General features: G+C 39.2%; 1 protein-coding gene across 3 annotated transcripts in view; it reads left to right on the top strand.

Annotated features, from left to right (window-relative positions):
• LOC105917537 (thrombospondin type-1 domain-containing protein 7A) overlaps window positions 1-22,671 on the top strand; it is a 224,076-nt gene that overhangs the window by 74,409 nt on the left and 126,996 nt on the right. For all 3 annotated transcript variants that reach the window (XR_004932392.1, XR_002427058.2, XM_012852377.3), the window contains exons 2-3: window positions 12,979-14,158; window positions 17,784-18,032. Coding sequence is in view for 1 of the 3 variants with exons in the window: in XM_012852377.3 (XP_012707831.2) it covers window positions 12,979-14,158; window positions 17,784-18,032 (1,429 nt within the window). In the remaining 2 variants the exon portion in view is untranslated. The remainder of the gene's footprint in view (window positions 1-12,978; window positions 14,159-17,783; window positions 18,033-22,671) is intronic.

The following is a 22,671-nucleotide window of genomic DNA, read 5'->3' as shown; positions in this document are numbered from 1 at the left end:
AATCACATTTTGGAGCTAATGTTCCATTTGGTAAAACTACCTTCCCTAAAGTCAAATCCAGTGAGATTAGGGGCCAGGAGGGACCACGAGGCCCATAGAGACACATTATTTTCCATGGTCAGACAGATGTCTGCAGCATTTTCCTATTTACTATTCAGCATAGTTACACAGACAAGTCCTCCGGTCAAGAGGGGTGCTCACTAAATGCTAGTAAAAATGAAAGCCATCGGGACATGATCATTTTTTAGACAAGATGACTTTCCTCCACTTTTCAATGTCTCTTTATTGCTCTCTTGCAAAGTCCAAAAGGGCAGGATTGTGGCATGTGAGAAGATGAGACAAAAATCCTTTTTGCTTCACCATCAGTGGATTATGACGGTGTAAATACTTGACAGAAGATGAAATGATCACTCTGCGAACATTGAGATATATACTGTGTGCACAATTATTAGTCAAGTGAGTATTTTGACCACATCATCATAATAGGCATATTTTTAAGCTGGATAAATGTGAATGTATAATGGATTTAAGCATAGCAGGTGATGTGTATGTGTTTACTGAGGGAGGTTGTAGCTTAAGGAGGTCAAAGGCCTCTATCAAGGTGTGCATGATTATCAGGCAACTTCTTATTTTAGGCAAAATTGGCCAAAAAGATTTACTCTAAATAGTCAAAAATGATCAAATGTCTCTCAGAGGGATGTAGCAATCTTGAAATTGCTAAGATATTGGGCCGTGATTAAACAACCATCAAACATTTTGTTACAAATAGTCAACAGGGTTGCAAGAAGCATGTTGAAAAAAAGAGATACAAAGTTACTGCCAAATATCAGAGAAGAATCATGCAGGAAGGTACCAGGAAACCATCATCTTCCAGTTCTATCATATTCCATAACCAAATGCAATTTCTTTACTGGCCTTAAGATTCTGTTCAGGAGAGTGTAGATCGTCCTGCGCTGACATCTAAAGGGTTTTAGGATCTTTCACATTAACCATATTGTATACGCAAAGATCTCTGTGGCTCAACTTAAGTTAGGCATGGAAAGAATCAGCTGAAACAAGGCACAGTTAGAACCTGCTGTTGGCCTTTCCCTGACGTGGAATAAAGTCTTCTAATCAGATCAGGAAAAGAGGATTAATAGAGATCCTGAATGCAAGGCTGGTAACTCCAAGCCAAGTTGATTCTGGAGCCACAGAACTTCTGCTACATAAACATCTGGCAGCTCAAACTGGATGCTTCGGTTCTGTGATTTTTCTCTCAGTACCCCCATTGTCCTACTTCATGCATTTCCCTATTGTTTTATGGTGAAATTCAATCAATTAACAGGCGATGACTTTATACCAAGTGAGGAGGTCCTCTCCCATTGCACCTTTCTCTCCATCTATCTGATAAACCTGAATGCAGCCGTGGCTTCAGAGTTTTCAGTACAGCACTCACTCGATTTTTGAAGCTTCAGTTCTCTAACTGCAATCTTCTGTTCAAGCTGTATGAATTTTGACCAGAAATATCATTTTCATTTTATTCAGATTTTTTTGATAGAAATATTTTTAAGTTTAAGTCAGAATTTAGTGAAGTGTACTGAAACTCATTCTAGTTTTAATCGACTAAATTTAGCTAAATTTTGTTAACTAAATTCACAATAAATGTCGTCAACCTAAATAGGAAGTCATGCAGAAACACTTTAGTGGGTCTATTTGCATCTTTAAGAAAAAATATTTTTCTACACATATAAGATATCGTTAGTCCAGGATAGAAATTGAGTAAAGATACATTTTGTGATGCACAAACACATTTGTTATTTAAAACAATTAGGATCACTTTTTGGTAAAGTTTGAAAACCCCAACAATCCTAAATTGGATGTGGATTACATGCAAACAGAAATCTACACTTGCTATTTTCCCAACTGGTTTCAGCTTTCATGACTGAAATTAGATCTGATTGAACTTCTTCTACTGTTTGTCAATCATTTTCATCATACTGTTAGTCAACATGTAAGAAACACACTTTCTTCTTCCCAAAGTCACTTTCTGAATAACTGCATGTTCAAGACCACCCTACCCGCTCTTCTGCTCCTCAGGGAGGTCGTATGACAGAATTTCCCAAATCCACTCTGGTCTTAGTTCTTTCTTCTGAGACCTTCCTCTTCTTCTCATAAACTTGTAAGACAGTTTGCTTCTTGCGACTCTTAGCCATTTCAAAGTATACGGTGAGAGCAATGGTGCTCCAATGAACAGGAAATGAAATGGAAGCTCACTAGAAGTGCGCAGCAAGAGGAAACTAACAAGGAACGAGGATGCACATTGTCACTAAGTGAGCGTGTCACAATCATTGGGATGTGGGACAACCAATAGATATGATCCCCCCAGAACTCGAATCTGTGTTTTTTTAAACTTATAATTTCCAATGAAACCATGTTATTGATGTGCCTTTTAATAAATCAGTGCTTCTAGAAATCATGATTTTATTAATTTATCTATATAAGTATTTCTGATGTTATGGAAAAGTGCAATGTGGCTGTGCAGTGTCTGGTCTCTGTCCAACGCTAAGGTCTCCCAAGGGTGACAAATAAAGAGACTTGGTCTTTGGTTGAACATTTTGCTTCAATCCACTCCAAGTTTATACTCCTCTGCAGGTCATACTTGCACATCCCACTTTTAATTCAGGACACCCATGCAGAACATGACAGTGCTTTATGGAGTTTGCGTTCAATTAGATTCAAAATATCCACCAGCCTTTGTAAAAATATTCTGCACGCAGAGACGGACCGAGAATCCATCCCAAAAGAGATCTTAAGCAGTTGTGAGACACAGATCAATGCAATCACAATTCCAGATCATTGATCCATAGGTATTTGTTTTTTGTAACTTTGGTTTTGTATTTAGATAACTTTGTATTATTTTTAAATTTTCTCAGTTACATTGTTCCATACCCACTCTACTCTTTATACACGTGTTTTGGTTCTTATTCTCTATGTATGTTCATCTTTAGATTCTGGTTAAGTAGGATCCTTTTGTGTCCTTTGTGGATGGCTCTGTGTTCATGATTGTATCAATTAGTAATTTTCTCTCCACACCTCAGTCCTGGTCCCCACTCAGCTGCTCAATGTTTGTCCTCACCAGTTTTCTGTTTTATTGATCACCTCCCAGCAGTTAAAAGCAAACCAGATTCTCAATTCCTTCTATTGGCTGTCCCTGCCAGGCCTGGTTGAATGTTGCCCTGTATCTCTGTACTTGTTCCTCAGTTATCTTGTATTCTCCACAACTGTAAATTATTCCTTCTCAACCTTATTATGAGTCTGCTGTTTTCCTGTCTGCGCTTGGGTCCCGCTGCACCACAAAACATGACAAACTTTAAACGGAGCGCATACGCTGCCACAGCACGTGTATGGTTACATTTCTTATCAGCCAAATTTTGCAGGTTATAACTATGAAATTGCCCTAAATGATTTCTTTGGACAGCAGGCTGTCTCCACTCTCCTCTCCTTTCGTCTCTTCTGCACAGGCTCAAACAGTTTGGAGTGGCAGTCTGTGGCTTTTACACCATAACCACTGTGAAACAGTCTGAGATTTATGTGGCGTTGGTCTCATTTCACTGTTTAATTACATTCTGGAGTCTACTGTTGTGGTGGACAGATATCTTGGTTCCTAGATCCCAGCAACACTTCTGCAGTTGGAGCAGCTGCTCAGGCCTGAGGGATGTAGTCTAGGTAAAAGATCTGGTTTTAGACCCTGCAGTGGAAACACACACAAGAAACGGTCTGGGCAGGTAAAAAGGTTCCAGTACAAAGCAACACCCCCCCCCCCCCAAAAAAAAAAAACCCAAACAAACAAACAAAAAAAAAAAACAGGAAACTGAAGTTAAAATGTGCTTTAGGTTGAGCCATCAAATCTAAATCCCTCCAGGATTTGGATTAGAAGAGTCATGGAACTATAATGTTTTTACTGTATAAACTTGAACCTGAAGCCATGAACTCAAGAGGAATCAGAATAATTTTGAATCTACAATTTATGCATAAACAGCTTAATATAAGAATGTGGTTTTCCCCCTGTTAGGTTAGCCTTGAAGTTTGCCCCCATAAGTGAATAAAAAAAGAAAAAGAAGACCAGTGAACACCATATGTTTGTGTTTTGCCTCTGGTCTATCTAGAGCCTAGCAGTGCATTTAACAAACGGCCCTAGCTTCTCAGTAACACTTTACTGATGCAGATCCCCATGAAGCAACATGACACCCTAAATGAGCCATGTAATTTTCCTTCCTGAAATGGATAGCTTCCCTCGTCTGACAAGCCTTATGAAAGATGCATGAACACTGGTTTGGCTGAATCCCAACAAGTATTCACTGAATGTGGGCACAGGCAGTATTTTCATTATCATATGTTCCTTGGGAACAAGCTAGGTTTGTTAAATGTAATAAAACGCCCTCAGAGCTTTGGCTGTAATGTTATATGTGCAAATTACATGAGCAAAGACACACACATACATGAAACCATGAACAATTGGTTAAAATAGGAAATGTGGTATAAAAAGAAATCCAAAAGGAAACTAACAAAAGAGAAATTGGGTCTGCAAACTGTGTTGATGGTTCTAATAAACGGACCAAAGGCTGTCATGGTGCTGCAGCTTGGTTCGGATGTCAATCCCTGTTTTGTGGAGAGCTTTGGCTTTTGGTGCCTAAAGGAAAAACACAGATCTCGGCCTTGTCATTCCTTTAGTAGCTGTCTTTTTGATCAGACTGTCTGCAGATCAACACATGAGCACACTTATCCACCATAGCCGGTTGAAACTCAGCCAAAATCACATCAGAAAATACTGCTTGAATGTAGTTTAGACTTCTTTATTTGCTTGTTATGAACTGTGGAAAAAAGCCAATGTACCTCTACTGATCAGCAGCTGTGATCGCTGCTCCCCTGCGCCACATTATGGCTGCTCAATAGCAAAATGACAAAAGCTAAACTCTAAAGCACTTTGATGTGGGCGCCATATTTAAAAAAAAAATGTTTTCATCTAAATGTTGATGTTCACTCTGCAAACTTTTATTTTCATCAATTTTGCTTCATTGGACTTAGAGCTCATAGATGGAAGGTTTTTACTTTAATTGGCTGAGTTTATGGCCTCATTCAGTGATGTTCATACATTAAGGTTTTGTTGGAATGGTAAATGGCTTGTACTTGTATAGCACTTTAACTTGTCCAACGACACCAAAGTCCTTTACACGACAATCAGTCATTCACCCATTCACACACACATTCACACCCTGACAGTGGTGAGCTATTAGTAGCCACAGCTGCAGACTGATAGAGGTGCCACTGGGCCATCTGACCACCGCCAGCAGGCAATGAAGTTTCTTGCCCAAGGCCACAATGACTGAGATGGTCGGAGCGCAGGATCGAATCGGCAACCCTCCAATTGCAGAACGAACTCCATAACTCCAGCAACTCTGTCGTCCCAAATGTCAAACGTCTTTAGAATAATTTTCTTCTAAAACACAATTTCAAAGTTAGTTAACCTCTAAGAAGTTAACTAAAACAAACAGACGGATGATAAGTAAGCTGCTTAATCTTAAGGTTGTTTACCTGACCAAGGACAACTGTAATTACAGAGGAAGATGTTCAAAGACTAGCTTAGCAAATGTAGGTTAATTATCACAGTAACTGGGTTAGTGAAGCAAGTATGAGGTAGAAAACTAAAACCCAGATTGGGCTTTTACTCTCAGATCATTTCTTGTGTACATCAGACTGTATGGCAAGAATAATTCAATGCAATTCAAGTAAATTCAGTCGTATAGAATATATAGATTCTAAGTCAAGTGTTAGCTATCGAATGATGCAGCTAAATTTAGTTTCTTATTCCAATTGGTTTAAAAGATTTTTTTTATCTAAGGAAATCCAGCAAATTGACAAAAGTCATTAACTTTTGGCCAAATGATCCTTTCCTCTTAAGGTTGAAATGATCAGATGAAGCATTCAAATTGAGTCCCAAGATCATCCAATGTGCACATGTCTCATCTTTATTCTGATTATTTTTCATTCATGATAAAGCTCCCTTTCTCTCCATCATAACTTGCTTTGAAGTTGTGGAACCGAAGTGCAGACAAGAGAGGGGGGGCCACATGATGCAGTGATAAATGAAGATTCATAGAAATAGGTGGTAGACTTACAATCAAGCATGTAACACAAGGATCAGGGACATGACAAGGAGATAACCAAACAGGGGAAGCATAATTGAGAGCCTGACAATGGGTGTGAGTAGGGTGACCAGACCTAAAAAATAACTAATGTGGGACAACATGATGCTTGTGAGGGGCAATGTGAGACACATAACCAAGACTATGATGACGTCATACATTTTAATTTAGCACAGTTGGCACAATAGTCAGTCTCTGCTTTGCTTGTTATTGCACAGTAATTAATTATCACACCTCACAAGTTTATTAAAGGCATTATTTATCTTTTTTGAAGTTTAATATTAACAGTTAAATTTTACCCCTGTGACTGGTGAGCTGTCCAGGATGGTGTGCGGCTGCTCATGAGGTGGGATGCTGCTTCATATTGATTGACAGCCAACACAGCTCTCATTGACGATGACTGCAGCGCTGCCTTTTTTGTTTCAGAAAAGCACATCAAATAATTTTTGGACTTTTACGAATCTGACCCAGTTAAACGGGGGACATTGTTCAGTTTGTGGGAGAGCGGGACAAGAGTAAAAACGAGGAACATAGGAACCGACAGGAGTAAAGGCAATGAGAGCAATTCTGCCCCTGATTTATGCACTTTACGTTTGCAATAACCAGCGATAACTGCCGAAAGTAGATTCCGCGGTGCAGATCACCATTTTGAGAAGATTGGTTCTGAAGATGAGTTTTTACGCCCTGATATCATTGCAGAAACCCAACCCATAAATCATACTAGAATGGTTATTCATGTGTTGTCTCTGTATTTGACAAACTAAGGCTGGATCACGTTGCCAAATATAGTACCCTGGAGTTACAGAGTTTCAGCACATGCAAGAAGCTGTGCAAAACAAGTATCTTGCAAGGGTATAAAGCTCCAGCGCCAGTTTCAAGCGAAGTGGACGACATGAATCACCTGGAAATTTTAAGCCCTTTTCCAGGCTTTAAAAAAAACGTGTGTATACACGTGGATATAAACATCACACAATAAATAGGAAGAAATTATTGTTGTTGGTGTGTACAGAAAGCGGATTAGATGTGTGCGTGAAAAATAGCAAAGAAATGAACAATAAATAATAGTTAGAGTAATACCATATCTATCTTTGTTTAAGAGCCAAAAAAAGTATTTTGGCATGAAAACACATATTTATTTACACATTATGTAAATAAATACACATTGTGTAAATAAATACAATGTGTATTTATTCACCACTCTTGTTTTTATAAAGCTGGTTGCTTGTTTGTCTGCAAAAAATCTGGCAACACTGTATACCACAAGGAGTAAACAGAATAAAACAAATAAACACACTAGCTAAACTAAAGGCAGGCAGAAAAATCAGGATCTGACAGAAACAAGAATAATCTACTAAAATCCGAATAAACAAAAGACTAACTAATGACAGGAACAAAAGAGAGGAACCGAAAAAACAGATAATAATATCATGGAGGTGAAAACACTAACAGAACTACATGATCCCCTGGAACCCAAAACCAAGACCTAGGGATTGTGACACTGTCTAGATGTGGTTATAAATTACTGTCTCCATGTAATTTATGCCTAAAAAAAATAACGTGGCTGAACGCTGCTGCAAATTATTTACTTCAATTAGATAGTCTCAGGGCCTCATAAATGAAACCCTAAATAAACCTCAACAGTTGCTACAGATGTCTGTTACACTCAAGAGCCATCCTCTCTGTTTGCTGATCTCCAATCAGTGTTTACACCGACTCTACTGTTCCTCTGCAACCACTTCTGAACTCAGAGGAAGTGGCTGGATAAGCGCATTAGGAAGGCCAGCTCTGTCCTGGTGCAGGTGGTGGGAAACAGGACTGTAAAGAAAATCCCATCACTGATGAACAATGACTCCCACCCCATGCATGGAGCTGTTGCAGAGCTAGAGAGCTCATTCAGTGACAGACTGCTCCATCCCAGATGCTCTAAGGAGCGTTTCCTCAGATCGTTCCTCCCAGCTGCAGTCAGACTTTATAAGTTGGCTGCTCCCAACAGACAAAATAACTGTTTACATCAACTAATTGTTGTACTGGTTCTGATCCAACCACTAATGGCAGTGGTTTGTTTACACAGTTCCCAAATTGTGTGTGTGTGTGTGTGTGTGTGGGGGGGGGGGGGGGGATCTCACACTGGTTTTCATTATCTCTGTAAATACCAAGGCAATCTTCTGTTATCACCAGCAGAAACTGGTACAGATCAGGTTAGATTGAAGAAATACAACAACCCATATACAAACCCATATACAAATATACATTGAATAGATGGAATTATGTTCAGGTGGCAAATCACCAAGAGAAAAGTATATTTTAGAAAAAAAATAAAGAAATGCTCCTCTTCTTATTATTTTTATTCTCAACTATCTACTATTTTATGAATTTCAAGAGATTGACAGGATTGTTTTTTGAGACTTTTTACTACAATTTGTCATCAAGCAGTTTTTAGACAAATCTGTGTCAGAAAATGACACAGACTACACAGAATATGACTACAATGGTAAAATTAAGATTTAATTCATACAAAAATCTAAGTGACAGGAATATAAAAAAATCAAATACTGGCATTATTATATTGGGGTTCCAAAGTCCAATGCTAAGGCTACCTCTATCTCCATGACATCTTTCTGTTTCTCAGTTTGGTCCCAGTGAGACACAAGAACATCTGGATGGTGGCCGTGAATGTTCCTGCAGGAATATGGGTGTGGAAAAGCAACTTTAAATGAACTCTTGTAGAGTGTTTTTAGCATTCCAGGAAACTTCTTCAAAAGAACAGGAAACCAATGGAGTGAAGCCAGCATTGTTCATGCGTTCTCATTCCTTTTACTTGTCAAGCAGTGATATGTTGTACCGGTGGCAAACAAGCCATGAAATCATTTAAAATGATCTTCAGAGAGATTTTGTTGTACACCTATTGTTGCCATGGTATACTTATGAATTAATGAAGTATAAAGTAAGGAGGTCCTGGGTTCCTATCCTGTGTGGGTCCGGGCCTCTCTGTGTAGTTTGCATGTTGTCCCTGTACATGGGTGGGTTTTGTCCAGTTGCTCTGGTTTTCTCCTACAATACAAAAACAAATTAGGTTAACTGGAGTTTGTAAAGTGTTTTTAGGTATGGATGCACACAGTTTTACATTTAATAATAATAATAATAATAATAATAATAATAATAATAATAATAATAATAATAATAATAATAATAATACATTTAATTTATACTGCACTTTCCAAGATCTCCAAGTGCTACAGGTAAAAAAGAAAAAAAGCATAAAAAAGAAGCTTTTTTAGAAGAGAGAGAGAAAAATAAAATAAAAATAAAACATCTAAAAGGGACCAAAAGCTTTGCTAAAAAGAAATGTTTTAAGGCCTTTTTTAAAACACTCAGTGGACTGAGGTGCCCTCAAGGTGTCAGGGAGGGCATTCCACAGATGTGGGGCAGCAGCACAAAATGTCTCCCATTGTCCTGAGTCTGGTTCTGTGAATGTAAAGGAGGTTTGAGTGAGTGGAGAGAAGGGACTGGGTTGTCTTCTGTGGGTTGATAAGTTCTTTGAGGTAGGCGGGGGCATGTCCATGGATGCATTGATGTGTGAGGAGGGAAACCTCGTACTCAATCCTGGTGGAGATGGGAAGCCAGTGTAGTGTACTACTACTACTACTACTACTACTACTACTACTACTACTACTACTACTACTACTACTACTACTACTACTAATAATAATAATAATAACAAATATATTTTATTTGTAACGCACTTTACATTTAAGACAAACCTCATGGTGCTACAGGTAAGATAATCAGAGCAAAATAAAAACATCAGTGTAATATATATATAAATACAGTTTATTGTGCATGTTTAAAACTCATAAGTTCTGCTAAAAAGAAATATTTTAGTCCTTTTTCACAAGGAGGGCATTCCAAGTCCGATGTGTGGCTGAGTAGAAGGCGTGATTGCCCATGATGCTCCCCACACGTTTTGGGGAGTAGGAGGCAGTTTGAGTTCTTTGATGTTGTATTGTGGTGAGAGTGTTGAGTAGTACGTAGGGGGCATTTCCATAGCTGCACTGGTGGGTGAGAGTTGAGACCTTGTATTCAATCCGAGCAAGAACAGGAAGCCAGTGAAGTGAGTGGAGATTGGGTGTGATGTACTTTTGCACTCTCGTCAGAATCCTTCCAGCACTGTTGTGAACATACTGTAATTTCTGCAGACTCTTGTTAGGGATCCTGATAAGAAATGATTTACAGTAATCCACCCGGAAGAAGACAAAGGCATGAAGCAGTTTTTCAGCATCAGCTATGGTGAGTGTAGAACGGAGTTTTGCAATATTTCTGAAATTATAGAAGGAGATCTTGCAGAGGTTTTTAACATGGGCTTCAAAGGTAAGTTGTGGATCCAATCTTACAACAAGATTGGTGGCTGTTGTGAAGTAGGAATTTCCTGACCAGAGATAGTTATACCAGTTATGGGGGATGACAGGAATTGATGTCAGGTGTCAACAAGAATTACCTCAGTTTTGGAGCTGTTCACCTGGAGAAAATTGTGTTTCATCCATACCCTTATCTCCTCCAGACAGGCGGTGAGTGTCGAATATGTTGATGCTGTTGGTGAATCTGCAGTGGAGTGTGAGTCAGATTTCATATACAGTTGTGTGTCATCAGCATAAGACTGAAATGAGACTCCGTGGCGGCTGATAACGAGGCCGAGGGGAGGATGTAAATGATGAAGAGGAAGGGGCCAAGGATTAACCCCTGGAGGACTCCGCAGGTGACTGTGTGTTGCCAGGTTCCAAGTGAAAATTACTTTGTTCTGTTAGTGAGGTATGATTCAAGCCAGTTCAGAGCAGTGTCAGTGAGTCCAGTGATTTGGTGTAGCCTGTTGAGAAGAATGTCATGTTCCACAGTGTCAAAGGCAGCAGAAAGATCTAGGAGTATGAGGGAAGGTGAGCCAGCATCTGCTGTCATTTGTAGGTCATTTGTGACTCTTCGCTGTTGACAGGAAGTAAACCAGATTGGAATTTTTCAAAAAAGGTTGAGGTGGGCCGGGAGATGGGTGGAAACAACTTTGACCAGTACTTTGGAGAAGAATGGGGATTGGAAATGGGCCTGTAATTTCTAAGTGTATCTGGATACAGGGTGGGTTCTTCAGGACTGGTCTGATTATAGCAGTTTTAAGGGCAGGCGGAACAAATCCAGACTGGAGGGAGTGGTTTATTACAGTGGCAATCAGGGGGCTTAGGGTAGGAGTGTTTGCTTTGACCAGAGCAGTAGGAAAGGGGTCAAGGGCACAGGGGGTGGGTTTCATCATTTTGATGATCTTCTCACCCTCTTCCTGGGAGATTTCTGGAAAGCAGTAAAGGGGCTGGGAGATTGCAAGCTGTGCATGTACAGTAGGAGCACATAGTGTTGAGGATCCAGGAAAGGAAGAGTGGATTGAGTCTAATTTTGTTTTGAAAAAGGCCAAGAAATTATTACAGTGCTCTGCTGTAGTTTATGTGAGTGGTTTGAAAAGATGGTTTATGGTAGCTGCTTTTAACTACTTTTAGTTTTGGGATTCAGCTGTGCTGATCTGCTTTTGCAAGTGTACAAAAAATATATGTAGGTATAATAGTAGCCTGACTGCCTTTCACCCAGTCACTGCAGGAATTACTGCAGGAGACTGGATGGATGGATGGCTGGTTGTCTGGGTTGATGGGAGGATGAATGGATGCCCTGATTAACTGACATGTTTAACTTCAGTTTAAAGAAAAAATAAACATGGTACAAACCCCTGTACAAATATTTCACATCATACAAATGGAAGTATCCATGATGCCTTATGTTTTATGTAAATGAGTTAATTCTGCTCTTTCCGGGAGCTAAGGAACAACTGTGGCATATCTAGAAATGATTGTGCACACCTGCATACTGCTGAAACAATAATGTCTTGAATGTTACAACTTCATGGCCACCTCCAGTTGTCTTTATGCTGCAAACAACAATATGGATTGCTGCTCATTCTCACAGCTTTGTCAGTGGTCTTAATTGTAATTTTATCTAAAACTTTCAGTACATTGGTTAAATGTGAAACTACAAGAGATGATAGCTGTTTCTTGGAATCGTTGTTTCTTCAGTGCATGACTCCCTCTTTTCCACCACAGGAGGACAGAAACTGCCGCTGAGAGTTGCCAGGTCTGAGGTTGGAGCTGTCTTTTTTTATTTGGGCCAGTTTTTTTCCACCTCCATTGATTTGTATTGATCCCAACTCCGCGCCTGCAGCTGTAGCCTGCTGGTTGTCCTTCCGACATGTTAATTGCATTGCAACTTTATTGTGTAAAACCCCCAGGCACTGTTTAACACAGCCGTTAGCTGTATACAAAATCTTTAATAAAGAAGACTTACTCTTGAGTTTGCGTTTTGCCTTTTTGCGCTTCAACTTTAAATCTAATGACTTAATTGTTAGATATTAATACTATTTGACACAATTTAACATTGTGTTAATCATCTACACCATTTATTTTTGCTATGCAAGTTTTCTTCACTTTAGAGTAGTTCTCTCTTATCCTCTAGTGTGGAAACAGGTGAAAACATTTACAGGCCAAAATGGACTGGATTCTAAAAGGATGTGTGATTCATTCTGTTGCTTGTGTACTGTCTGATCTCTGTGGGGCATTGTCTTTGGACCGCAACTGAGGTATTAATTTGAGCTTTCTATTCATGAAAAAAGTCTGGAAAAAACTCACAACGAAATAAAGCCTGGCTTTCCTTTCCTCTGTAAAATCTATGATCACTGTGCTCAACATATCGCTGACTGTTCTGTTTATTTGTACAGGTCCATGGGGTCGGTGTATGGGAAGTGAGTGCGGACCTGGAGGCAGCCAGAGCAGAGCAGTGTGGTGCGCCCATTCTGAAGGCTGGACCACTCTCCACACAAACTGTGACCAGACAGAGCGGCCAGACAACCAGCAGAGCTGCTTCAGAGTGTGCGACTGGCACAAAGATCTCTATGAATGGCAGCTGGGTGCTTGGAACCAGTGTGTCCCAGTAATGATGCGCAGTGCCGGGGTGCAGCGTCCAACAGTGTGCACACGGGGAGAGGAGGGTATACAGACACGTGAAGTGGGCTGTGTTCAGAAAGCTGATGGCGAGCCTGCGGAGGACGCAATTTGTGAATACTTTGAGCCTAGACCACGGCAAGAACAGGCATGTCTTATCCCATGTCCTCGGGACTGTGTGGTGTCTGAGTTCAGCCCATGGACTTTGTGTTCTAAAACATGTGGGATTGGCTTACGGAATCGGATACGCTTTGTTCTGGCACCACCACTGTTTGGTGGGTCTGCCTGCCCAAATTTGACAGAATTTCAGACGTGCCAGCCTGGCCTGTGTGAAGGAGAGGAAAACCTTTACAGCCTCAGAGTTGGACCTTGGGGCTCTTGTTCTGTACCTTTGCCAAGGCAGGCCAGACATGCTGAAAAACCACCCAGAGAGAGCAACAAAAGATCCAGGGAAAGTGATAAACCTGCTAAAGAGGGCAGCAAACAGTCAAGAGACAGTGATACAGCATCCAAAGGAGGTGACAAACAGGCCAGAGAAGACAACAAACAGTCCATAAGAGGGAAAAAAAAGATGAGAGATGATGAAAAACAGTATCAAGAAAAGGACACCAAGTCTACAGTAGGTGAGGAGAAAGTGTCCAAAAATGGTAACAAACCCTCCTCGGGCAACAGGAAATTGATCAGAGGAAACGGAAAACAAGACAAAGCATTCAGACAAACAGATCGGCCCAGACGACAGAAAAAGGTCAAAAACAAGGCAAAAAAAGAGAAAATAAGGGGGAAAGTCAAAGGAAGATTGAGAGAAGTAAAAGACCCTGAGACAAGAGAGCTAATCAAAAAGAAGAGGAACAAGAATCGGCAGAATCGCCCAGGAGGAAAATCTTGGGATCTGCAAGTTGGCTACCAGACCAGAGAAGTGACCTGTGTCCATAAGAGTGGGAACATTGAAGCTCTGAGGTAAAAACTATTATAGAATATTGCTTTCTGTACACTACACTTTAACCATGAGCATCTGTCATGTCCGACTTTGTAGACCATCTTTAGTGTCTCCTGTTAGAAAATCTGAGATTGTTTGAAATAAACCAAGGGTAAAAATGTATATTCCAGCTGTAAGTTATCAAAAACATTAAATAAAATTTCTTCAGGTGGACCCATGACAGCATGTCCAATGTTAGAGTCAGCTACTGCAAATAATGCAGACAAACAATAAGCTGGGGTACAGAGTAGCACACCTAGAATCCCACCATCTGTTTCTATCTGTGTCCATCAGTGGTTACCATGTTGCCTCACAGACAAGATGGTCCTGATTTCAAATCTTCACTGGGACCTTTCTTTGCGAACTGTGCATGTTGTCCCTGCACACCATGTGTACTCTGTGGGTTCTCCAGCTTCCTCCCACAGTCCACAAACATTCAAAATAAGTATGTGTATGATGTGTCTCTGTTGGATAAAGCACTGAATATGCATAATCACTGTTGAGAAAGGCTTTAATCCTTCTTGACTCTGAACAGGATGAGGTGGGAACAGATACAGGATGGATGTGAATGCAAGCACAGGTGTTACATGGTCTCCCAGAGTATTTTAAATAATTTGATGTACATTTTTGGGGACATTTAGAAGGCTGGACTTTTATTTGATGTGGTTGCATTGCAATTATTAAGAATTTGGGAGTAATTGGGTATTTTTTATGACCCTCTTGTTGTTGGTTAAATAAACAACCAATACAGAGTCCCCGTTTAGTAAATGAAAACATTATAAATTAAATATCAACGGTGTGCAGACTGTAGGTTCATCGGGACATATCTCAGGTTTGTATGGGCTTGAGTGATCATGTGTGTTACTTCTAGGTGTTTTACATGGAAGACATTGTGTGGCAGATAATGTGAAGGCTAATGCAACAATTCATTAGGACATGAGATATATCTGCAGTATGCTTTTTAATCTTTGTGGTTTCTGGAGGGGCTGCTTTGGCACTGGTTTGGATTTATCTACATTTAAACCATTTCTACACAAGGCAATGATTACTGGGATATTATTTGGAAACCTTTGAACACAAAGAAAAAGTGAACCTTTTAATTGTGCCGTTGGGTACTTAGCTAGCTCTCATTTTTGTTTTGGCTGAGTTCTGTTTTTGTGTTGGGGAATACATTTTTTGTGAATAGTTTCATAGATTTTGTTACCTGTAGTTTTCTATAACACCATTTAAGAGCATATTGTGCTAAAATAGTGTTTAAACAAATCAAAATTGTTTTTGAGGTGGTGGCCAAACTTTGAGAACAATTTGATGTAAGCAGCATCAAATGACTATCTCTGAATCGCCCAATTGGGTTGTGTTACATCTTAGAGTTTACAATCAATTCAGTTCAATCTCAATAGCGTATGTAATCTCAAGACACCTTGAGAATCAGTTTAAGTCTTTTGAATCATCCAGACAGATTGGTTGAAAGTTTTCTGTCTAAGGAAACCCAGCAGGTTGTATCTACTCATTGACTTGCAGCATTCACTCCTGGTTGAGTGTGGAGCCACAGCGAGCAGTCGCTGTAATTTCCCTCTGGGATTGTTAAAGTATTACTGATTCTGATTCTGATTGGGTCCTTGATAGATCATGCTAAAATATGGGATCTGGGAGTCAGTATCTGCCCAAAGTTGTGAATGTTCTGCAACATTCAATGACATGTCTTCACGTTGCAGAAAGTATTAACTTAATGAAACTTGGCACAAGCTCCGCTTTAACATCCCCCCAAACTCATTCACTGTTTGAGTTGGATGTGGCGTCAGAGAGCCATGCTCACTGGTACCACATGAATGGCCTTATTCTGTCTCCATGGTTGTTCCACTCTTAAAGAGGCCACTGAGCACCATCAATTACATCCTAAGAAAGCCATGTCCTCCACTATAGATCTTCTTGCTATGCCTGAAAGAATTCAAACCACTTATCTTTTCTCACCCTCAGCAACTCACTCTATGCACAGATGGCTGAAAGCTTTAAAGAGGCTTAGTTGCACCTAATGACTGTATTATGTAAGAAATAGCACATAATCAAGTTTTTACACCATGCTCTCACTTTACCATGGTGGGACGATTTATTTCAAATTTTGGCTTATACCAGGAACTTGGAAATGTAGCCTATTTTTTCAGCAGCTCTTTTACTATAAAGGGGTATCCTTTCATACTTTATAATTGACTTTCACAAAGCATGACACATGTTTGAAAAACGCAACAGTTATTGATATTTTAAACTATATTTTATCATTTATGTGTTAAGTTCTGGTTCTGATGTTTGCCTCAAATAAATAGTTGAGGTAAAATGTGTTGTGTAAAGAAAAGGTCTGCAGTACATTTCTAAAGATATGCAGAGGATTTTAAGGTTACAGAAAATATTTAAAGTTTTGGCTTTCTAACATCAAAACACTATTTAAAATAGAAAAAAAAGCTAAGAATGGTCAAAGACCACTTTAAAATTCATAAAAGTCTGTCAGAAAGTCAATGTAAATATTGAAGGAACAGCCAAGCTCCAAAGCAGAGACTATGTACCCTCCACAAATAAATGATCATCGGTTCATTATTGTCAGCTGTTCCATGGTTCCATGTCTATCTCCTCTCCCCTCTGTGAAACATTTGGGTTTTGATTTCCATATGTAGTGGACAGGTTTTCTATCAGAATTTCATGGGTAATGGAAAACTGATGCTGAAATTTGAAACAAAATATTTATTCTTAAAATGGATTGAGACTGGGATGGAGGTCTGCAGATTATAATTAAAATGAGCCTGCAAAAGGGGTTAAAATGTTAAGAAAAATGTAAAAGAAAGGCTGCAGAGTTTTTAGCTGCACGTCAACCATCAAGTTATGTTTTATTTTTCATTTTAGTGAAGTTACTCTTATTTTTCTATGATTTTCAAGCTATTAATTAATAAATTCTTCTTGGAGTTCAGTTGTGGAGTGATGTTACCTTAAAGACGAAAACATGTAATCCACAATTTCTTTTAGGAAAGGACTTTTCATACTTTTTACCAGTTAGATAACTGAATGATGGACGAAGGTAAAAAGAAAATCCTTTTTGTGTTTTCATTACTTTAATTTTAAAGGTAACTAGTAAAATACTGGAAATTTAGAGTTGGGCATGTAAGTCTTCTGCTTCTACCCTTTTTATGGTCATCTTTATTGTTTGTTCTTATGTGTACTTATGTGGATCATTTGTGTTTTTTGACAAAGAAAATCTAATAAATTCAAACTCAAATACTATGAGCAAACTAAAGTAGGACAAACATCTGAGAAGGAACTCTTAAAGAAAGAGATTTTAACATATATCCAAGTAGAAAACACATGCTGATCTAATTAAAGAATAATCTATAAAAAGAGAATATATAAATGACACATTTGGAAATTACTGTTGCTAATTCCAAAACAGAACAAGAGCTAATCAGTTGAGAACAGACAAAGAAAATGAAAAATTTTTTTTTTTCCAAAAAGGACCTCTTATTTCATTGGATTGCATCACTTTCTGATTTACCTTAACGTTATGTGTTGTGTTAATAGTTCCAGCAGCAACAAATTAAAATGTACTGTTGTCTTGTTCTGCAGCCTGTGCTCTCAAGAGACACTGCCAGTGACATACCAGGCCTGCGTAATTCCTAGAGACTGTGATGTGACTGAGTGGTCCGAATGGTCAGCGTGTTCTAAGCAGTGTCATGACCCCAACGGGGCAAAAGGGGAGCGCACTCGCAGAAAGGAAGTGAGCCAATTCCCAATCGGTGGAGGGGCAGAGTGCCCTGAACTTGAAGAAAAAGAGCCATGCAGCCCCCAGGAAGGAGCAGCCCCACCATGCACTGTGTGAGTAAACACCGTTGACTAGTTAAACATTGTTTGAGCTTCTTTCATTGGGTTTACATGTTAACAGGCCATCTTGGTGCATTTAGAAGAAATAATCACCCCTAAATGCCTAATAAAATACATCTCAACATTATCAGTTCATCATGATCGTAACACTCCAACACAACATTTGCAACTAGACTGTTTTACTGCATATTCATTTTCTTTGATAATGTTTGGTGACCAAAACACTGTCATGTTTTTTTCCTCTCAATTCTTAAAAAAACATCAAACCTTGCAGAAGCCTTTTTTTCAGATCCGTGCAGGAGGAAACCAAAACAGAGTGCACTGAGGAGGAAAAATGTGTCTTTTTGAGCTTTTGGGAAATGCTTTATCTAGCCTGACATGGTCATACTCAATTCTAGTCAGAATTTGAGTCTGATACTGCTCCATTGAGCTGTGATTATGGGGAGTGTTTCGAACGAACCAGGAAAAAAAATTCCTCTGCACTCAATTGGATAGACCTACAACCAATAAGAGCAACGAAGTGTGTGACGTATGTTTAGCGACGCATATTTGTTGTCAATGGAACTCAACTGTTAGCCTAGCATAAGAAGATGAGCGTTAACGATTTTTGCCGGTGATACAAAAAGAATGTAAGGATCCAAGGAGTCCTTCAACACACAAACTTGTCGATATCTTCTAGAACAGACCTAATAGCAGAATCTACACACCTCAACTCTCCAGCGGCAGCCATCGTTGTTGTAAACGAGTTCAACCCAAGCGTGCTTTGGTGACGTGGTTGATTACGTTACTGTTGATCATCTGTCCATCATTGTATAAAGCCCACCCTGACAATTTGATTGGCCCGCCAGATATTGGGCGAGCATACTCGCGCTACTATTGAGCAATGCCAGACCGAACTTCCCGACCTAAAACGTTGTGGGCGGGACTAAGTTCGGAATGGCACCCAGGCTATGCTTTATTTATTAAGGAAATTCAAGCAAAGCAATTTTCTGTATGTCTCAAGCATCCTGGTAATCTGCTCTCACAGGGAATCAGACCACTTATGTTCTGTTCAGGTTGTTGGTGTTTCTCTGAAACAATTACCCATAATGCCTACCTACCACTAGCTATATACAATTAGCACAAATCACACAGAAATTTGTGTTTGGTTGATTATTTCATTGTAGCTATGCTACTTGGCAACCCATTTTACATAGTTAGAAAGCCTGTTTCTTCCCTTTAAATAATGCCATATCTTTAAGGAAATTTCTTTGTGGGTTTAGGCAGGAGAGTCTCTGCCTAAACCAACCTCAAACAGCTCACTTTGCTATTGACTCTTTTTACAATTAAACAATTGCTTCATTTAAAAAACAGGGATCTCTTTAGTTTGTGGGAGAAAGATACACAACCACAACAGCACCTCGACAATGACACCTCCTCCTCATGTTGGTCACCAACTTGATGTAGGATGACATCCTGTTCATCAGTCCACATTCATCACCAGCCAGCCGATGTGACTGTGTCGGTCACTCCGGCACAAAAAGCAAAAAGTGTTCTTTGCTGTAGAGGTCAGTGGGAGTTTGTTCTGTGAGGGACTGTTTGTGGTTACAGAATCTCATCTTGATATCTTTCTGCATTGAGATTCTCTACAATGACTGCAAGCTTTGTTGTTCCAGTGAGGTTGAAGCTGCCTCACATTTAAAATAATGCCACCACCAAAAACCTTTTGACATGTGAGAAAATGTCTTCACGGGTTCAACTAGGGCTGGGCAATATATCGAGAGTTTAAAAATACTGAGATTTTCTAAAGAGAAATATAAGATGAGATTATATATTTATTACCGAAATGGTCTATGTTGCATTTAGTTTTATGTATTCCAGTAGGTTATTTTTCAACCGTTGCTCTTATTTATGTATCTGTTAAAAAAATGTGCCTGTGAGACATTTTGTATAATAAACTTTGATTTAACGATGCCTTTTTATTTTTACTTTATGAAAAAAAAAAACTATTGAGATACATATTGTATATCGGCATTCAGCCAAAAAATATTGTGATATTATTTTTGGTCCATATCTCCCAGCCCAAGGAGAAACCCACATACTTGTCTTTGTTTCTCATCCAACAAATGTGGTGTCATTTTGAGAGGAAATAAACTGACTTTCCACTGATACAATTGTACTTAATGGAAGTGTAAAGGGTATTACATGTGTGTAAGATTGATTAAAAGGTTTAAAAAAGTAAACATAAATTTGCCCAAGATGGAATAAAGATGTCACTCATAACCATAAAGAGTTACATTTTTCTTTATGAATAGTGAATAATTTACAAATTCAATGACAAGAAAACAGCAATAGCACAGATTTATTGACAACAAAACCAGAGCTAGAATTTTGTCTTAATGTTTTTAAATATTTTTTAATTCGATAAAGCATATTCAGTAATTTTCTGTTTCCTGTCCATAAAAGCTGATGGTTACTGGGCTGTGCATCAGCGGGGAAAAAAGGTCGACTGACAATCAGGAGGTTTTGCGTTATACTCCACTTTCCAAGGCTCTGACACACGGGAAAGTTTGCTTAAGCAACATCATATCAGTTTCCTACTGATTCTGTGTGCAGTGTAAGGATGGATGAGCACCTGTGTGCATAAATAGGTGAAATTGACTTGGAGAGTAAAAGCACTTTAAGTGGTTGATAAAACTCAGAAAGGACTATAAAGAATAATTTAGTGTTGATTTTGATGTTATTGAAAAATGTTTTCAGGTGAAGACCAAAATTGGCAATGTTTCTGTATTTTCTCCTCGGTTTACCCATTTTCTGAACAGCTGAACAAGACTGTGGAGAAATGTGCCAAAACAGTGAGACTTTTGACCCTTGGATGTTGAAATGATGAGTCAGTCACTCAAACAACCTACTATTATTTCATATAGCTGACATGAATTAATATAATGACTAATTTCTTCCAGAGTTCTTGAGTACAATGTCAGGAAGTTTACTAATGAAAATAACAGAAGAGTCTTTTACAACTAATTTGGAGGGGGGTATTCAGAATAAAAACGTTCACTACATGCCCTGTCATGATCTGTCTAAATGTGAAGCCACCAAAAGTTTTTCAGAAAGCAAATGAGAATGAATAAATCCAAAACCCAGAGATATTGAAAGGTTTTTTTTCCCGTTTCAGAAACCACATAAACTCCAATAATAATAATAATAATACATTTTATTCATATAGCAATTTTTTTTTTTATAAAACTCAGCTCCTTTAGGGGATCAGACTAAATTATAAAATCAGAACAATGAAGTACAAAACACAGGACATAAAACAAACTCTTAAAAGTAAGAAATTTAAATATGTCACCCTGGACATTAAAAATACTGGGTGAGCATAAGACAGGACAAAAGTCGCACATTAAAAGCAGATCTGAAAAGGTGAGTTTTGAGCTATGATGTGAATGTGGATAGGTCTCCAAAGTCACATATGTGTTTGGGGAGAGAGCTCCAAAGCATTGGAGCAGCTAGGGAAAAGGCTCTGTCACTCCAGACCCGCTCCTCGGTTCTGATTGGGGGAGACAGGAGGTTGACATCAGGGGTGTGGAGGCTGGGTGTGACAGTGCAGCAGCTGGTGAGGTAGCAGGGGGCCTGGTTATGGGTAGCTTTGTTGGTTAGAAGTAGATCTTTGAAATAAATACGTTGTGGAACCAATGGAGCTTCTGAAGGACTGGGGTGCTAGGGTCATGGGAGCGGGGTGGGTGAGCAGCAGAGTTTTGTATGTGCAAAAGGCTGTAAAGTGTTTCATTCAAGCCTCTCACTTCCACCCCCATCATCACAAAAAACCCTGAATGAGTATGCTCTGTCTGGGTGATACAGTTCTACAACAGAGCTTGTGTGGTGTCAACAGAATTTATAAAATCATGTCTGGACACCCCTTTTATGTGCTTACTTTTATAGTTCCGTAGGACATGACGGATTGCCTGAAAAGATTTGATCAAGATGTCTTTTGAGACATTTGGGGACACTGGGTCAGAATGGCCTCATGGTAAGCAAAGAGAGCTTTGAGCAAAGAGGTTCCATGTTTTAGTTGATCAACTACAGAGTTTCACTTCTATTTGAGGAGGATAGGAAAAGGCTACTGAGACCCAGGAACCTTTACAAACACAAAGTCTTGGCAAAGCTGCAATATAGTTGGAACATTGCAAATAACACATTGCTCCAACAATAAAGTGGACCACCACTGGTGCTCCTAATTCTGTCAACTGGCCATTTTTGTAGTTAGATCTAGCTAAATAAATCATTACTTTATATGTTGGAGCAGTAATATCATGAGTACTATACACATCAAGGAAAAGACTAGATCTGTTTTGACATGGCAATCCTTAACAAGATAATGTAACATTATTACAAGTTGCTAATCTCAGTGTACTTAACTGCTGTAAGGCCTACTAGCTGACCTAACTGGTTTCACAGGGGGCGACGCAGGGCTTCTTTGCCACAGTGCTATCTGTGAGCAATGGCATCTAAAAAATACATTTAGGGATAAAAAAAATTAGCACATTCTGCAGAACTCATTGTCCTTCAGTACTGACAGTATACAGGCACACAGAGCAACACAATGCTAACAACGGCTCACCAAAGAGTTGCTGGGGCCAACAGTTAAAAA

Source organism: Fundulus heteroclitus, chromosome 13 (genome assembly GCF_011125445.2).
Source record: "Fundulus heteroclitus isolate FHET01 chromosome 13, MU-UCD_Fhet_4.1, whole genome shotgun sequence".
Classification (NCBI taxonomy): domain Eukaryota; kingdom Metazoa; phylum Chordata; class Actinopteri; order Cyprinodontiformes; family Fundulidae; genus Fundulus; species Fundulus heteroclitus.
Note: the sequence above shows the minus strand (reverse complement) of the source record. Positions and strands in the feature narration are given on the sequence as shown.